General features: G+C 44.8%; 1 protein-coding gene across 4 annotated transcripts in view; it reads right to left on the minus strand.

Annotated features, from left to right (window-relative positions):
• ADAM10 (ADAM metallopeptidase domain 10) overlaps positions 1-11,860 on the minus strand; it is a 54,505-nt gene extending 42,645 nt beyond the window's left edge. For 3 of the 4 annotated variants that reach the window (XM_089538098.1, XM_089538099.1, XM_089538097.1), the window contains exon 1: positions 489-573. Coding sequence is in view for 1 of the 4 variants with exons in the window: in XM_089538096.1 (XP_089394222.1) it covers positions 489-639; positions 11,554-11,608 (206 nt within the window). In the remaining 3 variants the exon portion in view is untranslated. Of the gene's footprint in view, positions 1-488; positions 640-11,553 lie in introns of those variants that run through there. The other variant, XM_089538096.1, reaches the window with a different exon arrangement.
• Positions 11,861-12,184: the final 324 nt, after the last annotated feature.

The raw sequence follows: 12,184 nt of genomic DNA on the forward strand, positions 1-12,184 counted from the left end.
GCACTCTTTGACTTGAATCGCTGCTTGAACCTTTCACACACATACCCTCAACACCAATGAAGTGTACAAGTCCATTGTGCACATCGCACCTCTGGAAAAAGTCCCTTTATTCCTGCATCTGTCTTGACGAGCGTATATATTCAGGGTTGTATATACATGTGAATGGAGAATGCATGACAACAAATCTTATGACAGATTAAACCACAGGCATTCACATAGAAAATGAAGGTACTCTATATGTTTTACCCCAAGCTGAAAAGTGGACTAGTCACAGATTGTCCAGTTTCTTGAAATCTTGAGATTAACAGGTTTCTTTTAAAAGGGAAAACTGCAGAGTACTATGCTGCCCTGCACTATGAATAAAATGAAAAACCTTAAGGATTTTAACAACTTCAAGTTCTAACTAAATATAGTCATTGCATTTCACCATTCATTCCTTTTGACAAATGTTAATGGACGTGAAGTAGAAAGCTTGACACAGTGTTTACCTCCCATGAGCATGAAAATCTAAGCGCAAAAATTGGTCTTCATGAGACACGGCTCTTTTGGCACGCTGGTGTTTTTGGTGTAATAAATCCACATCATATGACAGTCCTTCATAATGTCTTATGTATTTATTTAGAGGGTTCCCATATTGACCTGTGAACAAAACAGTAGATTGATAACATCAGCCCAAGCACATTTCAGAAACAGAGAAAAGCTTCTGTGAAACCGTTTTCATTTTCATTCTACAATACACTTTTTGTTTGCAAAAAATGAATTCAGATGTGTTAGTACAAAACCCACTATTAAGTGGTGGAGAGATTCTTGAATGTTATCAATCTATTTTCTGAGGGTTTCTGAAATAAAGAACTCTTGGAACGCCAGACTTTGCTGTGGCCTTGGTTCTTTGTTTGACAGTGTTCATTTTGTTTTAGACTATTGTACACATTTTGCTCACAACAACAACCTTCAAGCTAAATGTATGAGCGGTTGGAGAAATTGTCCTTTTCCAAACTAACTTGGGCTAGAGATTTTCTCAGCAAACCTAGAATCACACAGTGTGGCAGTGATGAAGTTTTACATCTGGATGCCGAAACAAGCGGTACAAATTCCACTCAGCCTTAAATCGCAGGGCAACCCTGGACAAGTCACTTTTGATCAGTCTAACCTACTCTTCTCATGGTTAGGCTAATCTGCTACTTTGATGAAGGGTGCCAAAGTTATTTTAAAAATGAAGCATTTATCTCCAAGCAGGGAGGGACCACAGCTCATTGGCAGAGCAATGATCTGCAGGCAGAAGATGCCAAGTCTAGTCTCTGGCATTTCTAGTTTGAAGAATCAGGCAGCACAAGGTGGTGGAAAAACCTCCCACTCTGCCTGAGCTATTGCCAGTTAGAACTGGCAATATTTGGGGTGAGAAACTGACAAGCTTGGCATAAGCATGCTGAGTAGCTTTCTAAGGTTACTAACTCCCCTCCAACACTAAGATACGGAGAATTAGACCTTGCACATATTAATTTGCTTATATTACAATCACAAAAATTGTTAATGAAAAGCACTCCAGTGAAGTTGCCTCAAAAGAACATATAACTAGAAATGTGAAGGATGTAAGAAGAAAAAATTAGCCAGTATTGCAAAGGGAATTATGGACACAAACACGAAAAGAATGGAGAGAATATTTTTTTCCTTTGGACGTCTGAGCTTGCAGACACTACCAACTGTGAAAGTGAGTCAGCTGTATAAAGCCCCAACAGACATTCAGACAAGAGTGTGCATGCTCCATCTGATAAACAAAGCTGTTTTTTAAGAACAACGCATCCAAGGTACATGCAGCCAGGTATTTGGGGCCAAGGTGCTCAAATACTACTTTCCTCCTGGCTCAAACTTAGGCATAACAACTGTTCTCCCATATGTGCCTGTTATCTTGAAGTCTTCTGAGGGGGTACCTTTTCTCTGTCTACCCACCTTCACAGGTACGCTTGGCGGGAACATGGCAGAGGGCCTTCTTGCTGGCTGCTCCCAGACTCTCCTTCCCTTCCTAGAAAGGTTCAGCATTCTCCTTGCTGTCCTTCGGAACGCAGGTGAAATCCTTTTTGTTTTGGCAGGCCTTTGAGTGCTCAGTCCTCAGGCAGAAAGGGCCTTTCCGAATGTGCTGTACTGTTTATCGGTTGTTTCCTTTTTAACAGTCATGCTTTTAATTCTACTATTGGTTTAATTATATTTTTAATTTTTTTTGTATGACATGAATTTTAAAGTGGCATCTGTTTTAGCCTCAGCAAGCTGCCCTCAGCAATGGACTGGGTGAAAGGTAGGATGATGATGATAATATCACCATGTGAATCCCTTGCCAGTGTCAGAAAACCCTTCTTCCGTAATGGTTCTCACAGCACACCACATAGCACAAATAATACAAGAGACTTCAAGCAGCTTATTCCCAAGCCCTGGAGTTTGGTGCACTATCAGAAAGCAAGACAGATACAGAACAGAAAGCCAAAACAGATAAATTTTCACAGGTCAACTGTTCTCAGCAACCTTTAGCGAATAGTATTTAGTTAGGTAGTGATGGGAATCATGTAGGCTTCCAGATACGGCTGGATTGCAACTGCCAGCATCCTTTTGCACTGGCTTTGCTGGTTAGGACCGTGGCGACATCCATTCCAGCAGCCTCTGGACGGAGGCATGATTCTGATTTAGGGCTCATTAATAGAGGGAAGGTTCAGTGGTTCATAAGAACAGAATTTCAGACAATGATTCCTTAACAGTTCCATCACAATGCTCCAAGCTTCTTTGTGAGGTGCAATTCTCCTCCTGCACCTGCCTATTATGGCCATCCTCTCACATATGCCTAAATAAGTGGAATTCTGAATTCACACCAGGAAGACAGGACTCAGGGTTACACAGGGAAAGCCTGGGACCTGTTGAAACCTTGGCATCATGTGAACCAGACCAATGGCCTAGAAGCAGCCCAAAAAGCAGAAAGCTATATACTAAGAAGCTTTTTTAAAGTTTCTCAAACCCTTTCCCTGTCTTCTTCACTCATCCCTCGCCACCCACCCACCCAAAGATAGACGCACTGTGTATTTCCTGGCTAATATAGGCCAACAGAGCTGCAAGATCACTCCAGCATTATTTAGGCTAAGCAGTGGGAAGAGCTGGAAATAGTTAAACATAAATGAAACCATGGGGAATTAGCCACAGTTCATATGGGGTGGGTGCATTAGCAGCAAAATCTTATGAAGTAAGCTCACTAGTCATTCTTAAAAATAAAAACATTAATTATAGGGATGTTCATGTTTTTCTCTCTCTCCAGAAATTGTTTCCAGGTTGAACACAGAAGACCAAATATTTTTTTGAAAGCTCAGATCATGCAATCCTTATTTTTGTTCATCACAAAATTGTACTTTGCTTTTAGCCTCTGTTTTATTTTGTTTTTATTTGCCACTTGGTAAAGATATATACTTAAGAATTTGAGGATGTAAGCAGCTTCAAGCTCTAACTAGTTCTGGCTACTTTTGTTTGAATAAAAGCAAACAAAAGCCACACTTCTTTACTTCATAACCGTATCACCCATTCTTAGATGTGCTTCTAAATTTTATATATAATGCATTTCCTTTTGTTAGTGTGGTAAATAAAAAGCTTAGCTTGCAAGATATAGTAGGCTTGCCAGTTTCAATAGCCCATGAAGTTCATTTTAGGCATGTGCTGTTTTGTTTGATTTTTAATACTGGACAGTCAAATTCAAGATTCCAGCAAATATGGCAGTTGAGATGCAAGGACCTGGGTTGGCAACATATGAGGAGTTGGCAAAGGTAGCAGCAAGTCTGTGGATCTCTGCTTTGTTTCCTCGCAAGCCTGGCTGAGCCATGTGCCAGTGAAACACCTCATCTGCCTTTGCCACCGACCTTATCAGAAACACAAGATCACCGCTGACCATCACACTATTCCTTTGCCCTTCCAGAGCTCTAACAATGGCACCAAAACTGAGCAACAACTCAATGGCAGTCTGACACACATGTACACATGCCCAAATCTGTACAGACTCAGGTGGGAAAGAAGCCAGTGGCTGCTTCTCTTCCTTCTCCTTTGGAAAGCAGTATTACCTGAAACTCGTCCAGCTTTGTTCAAGAACACAAAAATATCACAAAACCAAGATTTTGTCCTGAACAAAAGAGGAAAAGATGATTTCCTGGGCAACGCCTGCACCGTATAATGGCAAGCACAATGGCATTTTCACACAGCAGGTGAGATGGAGTGCAGTGTCATACCAAGGGCTAGCCCTTGAGAAACCATCCTGAACACTGGCAGATTCAGTTTAACACAAGGCCAAGGCTCCGCCACTTTTGAGAGATGGCTGGGCCAGTCACAAAAGGGCAGGGAGTCACACATGAATGATGCACAGCAGCACTTCATCTAGCCTGAGGTGTTGTCCATTTGGGTAGCTGAAACTTCTAGACGCCTAGGAGAAGTGGTCCCCAAACTGTGCCCTTTAAGGGATTTTGGACTTCAGCTGCCAGTTCCTTAAAGAGCACAGTTTGGGGACCACTGCTCTATGGCATATGGTTGACTAAATGAAGAATGGGGCTCTGAAGATCTGTCTTCTGATCTCTTGCTGCCGGAGCCAACAGGATAAACATTCAAAGGTGTCTCTGGCCCAGCTGGCTATCTTTTGGTGTCTTGAATTGCCACCTCCATATCTCAGTTGCTGCACCTCTGTCCAAAATACCACTGTCAAAGTCATTTTGCTCTATTATCTGTTTATTATGATATCCCACCTCTTTTTGCCACAAATGGCACAAAACAGAGCTAGCTGCGGCACGCAACATCCCTCCTCTAACTAACTTCCCTTCTGATACTAGAAGTTAGATACTAACTTCTCTTCTGCACCTTCTGGATCCAGCACAAAATTCTTCTCCAAATCTTGATTCATATGACTTTCAAATGAATGGCCTGATCTAGGAAACAAATGTGAACAGCTGAGAGTGTGGAATGAGTATCTGGGTGTAAGTAAAACCCTCCTCTAGCTCCATAGCCACAGGCTGGGGACTGCACAGGGTGGTAGTAGGAGAGTTACACTGCTAGTAGAAGTTTTCAGAGGTGTGCCAGCAAGGCAACCAAAGACCTATGACACCTAGCTCTTCTATCAGTACAATTGCTATCTTTCTGATGGTTTTACACAGTCATCATATTATAGGTATGGAGGTTCTTATCAATGTTAATTGAATCTGGCAATCACTTTTATCTCTTCACCCCACAGCCGAAATCCATTGAAAATACGCAAGATGAAGCATAAGGCCTAAGATGCAAGGAACATATCAGATTCAAGAAATGCAATTCAGCATCAGATTACACTGCCAGTTCCTTAATGTCTGACCTATAAGAAACCTGTTCCTCCATTCCCAGTGTACTCTGAGAATCTATTCATCTGGAAGGTTAAAAAAAGGAAAGAATATGAGAATACACTTCCTTCTTTCTACCCTAAAGACACAACTATATCTACCTAGACTGACTCAAAGTAATCAGACGTTCGGTTAGCTATCACTTGGAAACGCATTTATTGAATTTGTCAGTGCAAACACAGATTATCATGACTCAGAAGAGGGAATAAGATAACCTATCAGCAACAGGAATGCTCAGCTGTTTACAGTAAAGTAAATGTGAGGAAACACTTTCAGTTTAGGGAGCAAGCTCAGTTTCTGAGAAGCTGGAGGTGAACTGTAGCTCTGTGAGACATTTAGGCGGGTTACAAACAGCCATTAGGGATGTCCCGAGGACGTCCCAGTTTGGAAAAGGGGCGTCTCTTCTAGATGCCCCTTGCCCTATCACGGACTCAGTCCGTACAAAATGGCAGCGCCCTGTTCATACGGGCGCCGCCATTTTGATGTAACGGACACTCTGTGTCCGCACGTGGCGCACCGGAAGTGATGCCGCGAGTGTGCCCTTTGGCACTCGCGGCGCCTCTTCCGGGGCCTGAGAAGGAGCACGATTTCCGCGCTCCTTCTCTGCAGCGTCCGGGAGCCGCGCCATTTAAAGGCTGCAGCTCCCAGACGCTGCAAGCGGCGGCGGAGCCAGACCGCCACTTTTCAGCGGTCTATAACCCGCCCTAGTTTTCTCTGTCTGAGAGCTCTGGAGCCACAATAAACTACAATTCCAAGGATTCCCTAACACTGAGCCAGGACTGGTGTTGCAAAAAGAAGTAAACCACCACACTAGGCCATAAATACTGTACAACTATTTATTTTAGTAATAGTAAACTTTGGGCAAGCCACACTTAAAAATACAGCATAGTGCAGTATAGTGGTTTGAGTGCTGGACTAGGACTCTGGTAAATAGGATTCGAATCCCACCATGGAAATCCACTGGATGAGCCTGAAGAAATCACACTCAGGCTGCATCTCCACTGCAGAAATAATCCAGTTTGACACCACTTTAACTGCCATGGTTCAATGCTACGGAATTCTGGGATTTATAGTTTGTTGTTTTTCTAGAACAGAGCGTTGAAATCTCCACTCCCAAATGGAAACCCACAGAGTGATTCTGGGCAAGTGACACTTTCTCAGCTTCAAAAGAAGGCAAAGGGAAACCTCTGTTGAACCAATCTTGCCAAGAAAACCCTATGACAGGGACGCCATGAGTCGGAGTCGCCTTGAAGGCACATAGCAACAATTAGCATTACGTGTCAGCACAGTTAGTGCAGCAGATTACATTATATTGGCTCTTTATACTCCCCAATCTCTCTCTCAGGGATGACCACCAAATTGAAATGTTCGCTCTTTCGGCAGAACCATTAAGGTGTACCAGAAGAAGAAACATTAAATTGTTATGGCATAACGTAACATTATTTTTCTATTTATATTCCTACAATAACACAGTATTACTACCATGCTACAGATGAGAGTCTGAGGCCAGGAAACAACAGTCTGACAAAGGCCACCCAGCTCAGATACACACTAGAGCTGGAGGGGGGGGGGAAGAGAACCTATGGCCCTTCAAGTTCTGATGTATTACAGTTCCCAGCATGTCTCACCACCAGCCAAGCTGAAGGACGTTTTAGCCAGGTTCTTGAGAGTTTGGTGGTAGCTCCTGGCCTCACCTGGAAGACTGTGTCCAGTTCTGGGCACTACAATTCAATAAGGATGTTGAGAAGCCAGAGCGTGTCCAAAGGAAGGCGACTAAAATAGTGAAGGGTCTGGAAACCATGAAGCCCTATGAGAAGAGACCTAGGGAGCTGCTTGGTATGTTTAACCTGGAGAAGAGAAGGCTAAGAGGTGATATGATAGCCCTGTTTAAATATCTGAAGGGATGTCATGTTGAGGAGGGATCAAGCTTGCTTTCTGCTGCTCCAGAGACTAGAACGTGGAGCAATGGATGCAAGCTGCAGGAAAAGAGATTCCACCTAAAATTTAGGAGGAACTTCCTGACAGTAAGCGATGTCTAGGATAGTGATGGAGTCTTCTTCTTTGGAGGTTTTAAACAGAGGCTGGATGGCCATCTGTCAAGGATGCTATGATTAAGAGTTCCTGCATGGCAGGGGGTTGGACTGGATGGCCCTTGTGGTCTCTTCCAACTCTATGATTCTATGATCCTCTCCTTATGGTGATGCTAAATGTAGAAAGTTATGATAGATTTGCCTTAGGGCAGTGGTGGCGAACCTATGACACACGTGCCAGAGGTGGCACTCAGAGCCTTCTCTGTGGGCATGCATGCTGTCGCCCCAGCACAGAGTTTGCCAGAGTTCACTACTAGAAAGCCAGAGGGACGTGGCACTTTGCAATAAATAAGTGGGGTTTGGGTTGCAGTTGGGCACTTGGTCTGCAAAAGGTTCACCATCACTGCCTCAGGGTCACCATAAGGCAGAAATGACTCAAAGGCACACAGCAACAAATGCTTAAGACTTGTGTGGCTTACACAAGTATTCTTGGGCATCATTCAGTTGTGAGCTTAGCAGACTTGAGCATCTAAGGTTACCTGTGCACTACCTTCCTTCATCCTGTATCTTAAGAAGCATAAACTAACAGTATTATTCACAGATTGTAGGCTGGAGGGAGGACTGAGACCACTTGGTGAGCTCACAGCAGAACTTAGATCTGAACTGGGGTTTCTTGACTGGTAGCCTTAGTCATTTCCTGTCATCCAGATTTGTTTCAACAGTATACAGATAAACAACTTACCAGGAATCTGGGTTTCTAGTGAAGCAAAAGAAGCTGGTTTCATTTTCCCTCCCTCAAACAGGGAGGAGGAGAGAAGAGAGCCCGAGTCAAAGATCATTTCAAACCACCTGAACAAAAATCTAAGGGATTGCCTGGCAGTGTGTTGTACATGAACATACTGTACTCATGATAAATCCAATGGTCCAACAGTTGTAAGGAAGATCTGACTCATTCATTCAATTTAAGCAATTTATATTCATTCCCTGTCTTGTAAGTTTTGACATCTACATACTATGTGGATCCAATATTTTAGTCCACATTTAGAGGTATACTGGTGACTGGTAAGACTGAAGAGAGGTTCAGACATGCATCATTACCATCAAGGATTTTCTATTATAGGAGCAGCGGCTGAAGGTTCATTATATATTATTATCAGGAAAACTGAAACTGACACTACTGTACCATTAACTTTACCACTAACTTCCATAGTAAAGGCCATACTTTTTCAAGAATAGCTTCAGGAGAAGACAGCTTCTCAATGTGTGCTAGAAGTTCACAGTTTATCCTCGGCATATTTAAGGCAGCAAATTCTCAAACACTTAAAGTAAACGCACTGAATACAACTGAAGATTTGTAGATGGGGAAAAAAGAAAACTTTAACTGTGGCAATGTTTCAATACAGCGCAATGAAAATGGGCAATTCCATATTGATCTTGTTTAAAATACTATGTAATTTTGTGAGTTTGCAGCTCAATGATGGGCATATTTACTCCCATGGCGTTGAACTGGATCGCTCACAAGTTGCACACCTTCCCTACTTATAGGGCCCATACAGACAGGCCAAAATAAAGCTGCTTCAGGACACTTTGGAGGTATGTTGTTTAAATGTTGCATGCATCCTAAGAATCCAGAAGCCACACCAAAGCCACGATCTAGTCCTAAGGACTGGAGTGTGGCTTTGGCGCAGCTTCCAGACTCTTAGGACACATACAACATTTAAACAACATATCTCCAAAGTATCCCAAAGCAGCTTTATTTTGGCAGTCTGTATGGGGCCATAGTATTACAAAATGAGTAGTTGTTTAACTCACAAAAGTTTCTTCACGAAAGCTGTAAAATTCTGTATGCAGAGATCTTGGAGCACCTTTGAGACTAATGTCCAAAACACACTGCAGAAATAATCCAGTTTGAGAGCACTTTAACTGCTCTGGCTCAATGCTAGGGGATTCTGGGAACTGGATATTCACAAGACATTTAGCCTTCTCTGTCCAAGAGCTCTGGGGCCACAATAAACTACAGTTCCCAGGATTCCCTAGCACTGAGGCAGGGCAGTTAAAGCGCTCTCAAACTGGATTATTTCTGCAGTGTGTTGTGGACCTATCTGAAAGAAAGAAGTTGGCAGCATGAGCTTTTCTAGACTTCAGTCTACTTCCTCATTATGCATAACTGTAAAACTCTGACATATTACACATTGAAATAGGAACTTTCCAGGCGTCAGTTACCTTAAATGAAACCAGTTTATACTGCATTGTTTATCAGCATAGGGACTGACCAATCTCAAGCCCCATGGGATTCAATGAAGTTTTCCTTCTGCCTTTTCTTTTTAGAATGCAAATATTTTGTACTAGAACATTTATGACCACCAAAGTTAAACACTGGTTTAAAGGCCCGACAATCCTCTAGCAACACAAAATGTGTGCAGTTACAAACTAGCTCAAACTGTGCTTATCAGCTGCCTTCCCCCCCTCCCAAGGCACACGCCCTTCTGTACTTCCCGATAACAGATTCATGTAGGAAACTCTATTACATCACCTCAAAGTTTGCAAGACCAAGGCTGCACCTTCCTGCCTTTTGTTAAATATGAATACAAACGACAGGGAAGTTGGTTAGTTATGGCACCCAACGTTCAGCAACACTGATTTATTGTGATTCAGGTTTGCATGGCTTGTTGCCCACCCACCGCATCAAGCTCTACTTCACACAAAGGTTTGACGCAATCCACCGACTAAAATCCATGTGGCCCCCTCACGAACGTTGTGTATTAACAACCCAGTTGTAATCCACAGCTTATTTACATCCTGCTGCATTTATATACGTTCTCGGTAGCAACTTCGTGGGTACAAATACGAAAGTAAGCAAAATTAGCAAACTGTTTGTGATTCCTAGACCCCTTAATAACATGACTATCCAAAGCATAACAACCAGCAAAGCTCCTAGGAAGTGCCTTCTGAAGAATCTCAGCTGTCTCTTCCAGGAGAAGACGGCAAGGGTTACCACCTGCAGAAGGTTATACCTGTATAAGTTGTCCATTTAATGCAGAACTCCTTTTAAATACTTGCTGGGTCTCTGAGCTAAATATGCAACTTTGAAGGGTGCCCAGTCTCCTGAAAATGCTCAGGAAAAGGCTTGAGTGGAAAACTGGAAAGAGAGCTTCATTCTGGCTTATACAAGTCATTCAACTGAAATGTTTAACTGTAGAAATAACCTGCTATGGCACCGCTTTAAGTCTTCCTGGCTCTTGGCTATGGAAGTCGGAGTATGTTGTGGGGTCCAGAGAGAAGCATACTCCAACTCCCAGAATTCCATAGCCAAGAGCCAGACAAAGCGTTAAGGCCTATGGAAACTCCTGCTTCAGGCTTTGCAGAGTCCCTTCTTCCTCGGAACTGCTGCTGGGCCCCATCCAAGCCCCAACCAGGGCTGGCCCTGCTGACAGGTCCAGGTGCCTTCGGGGCATTTAGGACTGAAAGGGAGGGCCCTTAAAAAGGAGATGGGGCGGGCAAAGGGAAAAGGGCAGGAAGAAGACCTCTCCCCGGGTTTGGCAGCAAAAACAGAAAGGAAACGGGGAAAAGGGAGGGAGGGAAAGAAAGAAAGGGAGGAAGAGAAAGCAGGAAGAGTGGATGGAAAGCAAGGAAGGAGTAAAAGAGAGGAAGAGAAAGAAAGAAAGAGGGAGGGAGGGAGGGAATGAAGGATGGAAAGCAAGGATGGACGGAAAGAAAGAAAAAAGATGGGGACGAAGGAAAAAAAGAAAGATAGGAAAGGAAGGAAGGAAAGAAAAAAAGAGAGGGGGAAGGAAGGAAGGAAGGAAGGAGGGGAGGGAGGAAAGGAAGAAAAAGTCAGGGAAGGAGGGAGGAAACAAAGAAAAAAGGGAAGCAAGGAAGGTAAGAAAGAGAGGGAGGAAGGACGGTAAGAATGAAAGGAAGGAAGGAAAGAAAAAGGGAGAGAAGAAAAGAAAGAAGGCTAGAGAGTGTGAAAGAAGGATGGAACGAGAGAGCAGGAAGGAAAGAATCAAAGGAAGGGAGGGAGGAGGAAGGCCGGCAGGGAGGCCGGCGCCTTGTGGCTGGAAAGGCCCCCGGGATGAAGGGCCGAGAGGGGGCTCCCTTCTCCCTCGGTTCCCCCTCGGAGGCCTTGCGCCTCCCTTCCTCACCTCCGGCTCCGGCGGCCCAGGAGCAGAGCACCACCACGACCCTCAGCAGCACCATCTTCGCCCGGAGCGGGCCCCGCCGACGCCGACGCCGCCGCCACCTGCCTTCCTCCTCCTCCTCCTCCTCCTCTTCCTCTTACCCGCGAAGCATCCGCCCAGGAGCCAGGGAAGGAGGAAGCCCGGAGGAGGAGGCAGCGGCGCCTCCCTCTTGCCTCCCTCCGTTCCTCCCCCTTCGGCGGCGGCGGCGGCGTCGCCTGCCTGCCTCCTTCCTTCCTTCGCTTCGGCCTCGCCTCAAACAGCGGCGGCGGCGGCCACCAAAAGTACCTCAGAAGAACAAGACCCGCTCTCGGTCGCCTCACAAGAGCCCCCGCCGACCAATCAGGCCGCGCCCGGTGCGCCTGCGCACAACCCCCAAACTCCCCTCCGCTTCAGACCTTTCTTTCTCTCCCTCTCCCTCTTTCTTTCTCCAGCCAATTAGAAACGACGTCGGCGACGCCGCCAGCGAAATGGACGGGGCCAAAGCACGACCGATTCCGACGCGCTCACGGTCCCGCCCCCTCCCTGCCCTGATTCGCCCTCTCGCCTCTCCCTCGTGTTTTTACTCTCTCCGCCCACTTGCCGTCACGTGACGTCG

Source organism: Sceloporus occidentalis, unplaced genomic scaffold (genome assembly GCF_023333645.1).
Source record: "Sceloporus occidentalis isolate IW3139 unplaced genomic scaffold, rSceOcc1.0.p SCAF_9, whole genome shotgun sequence".
NCBI classification, from domain to species: domain Eukaryota; kingdom Metazoa; phylum Chordata; class Lepidosauria; order Squamata; family Phrynosomatidae; genus Sceloporus; species Sceloporus occidentalis.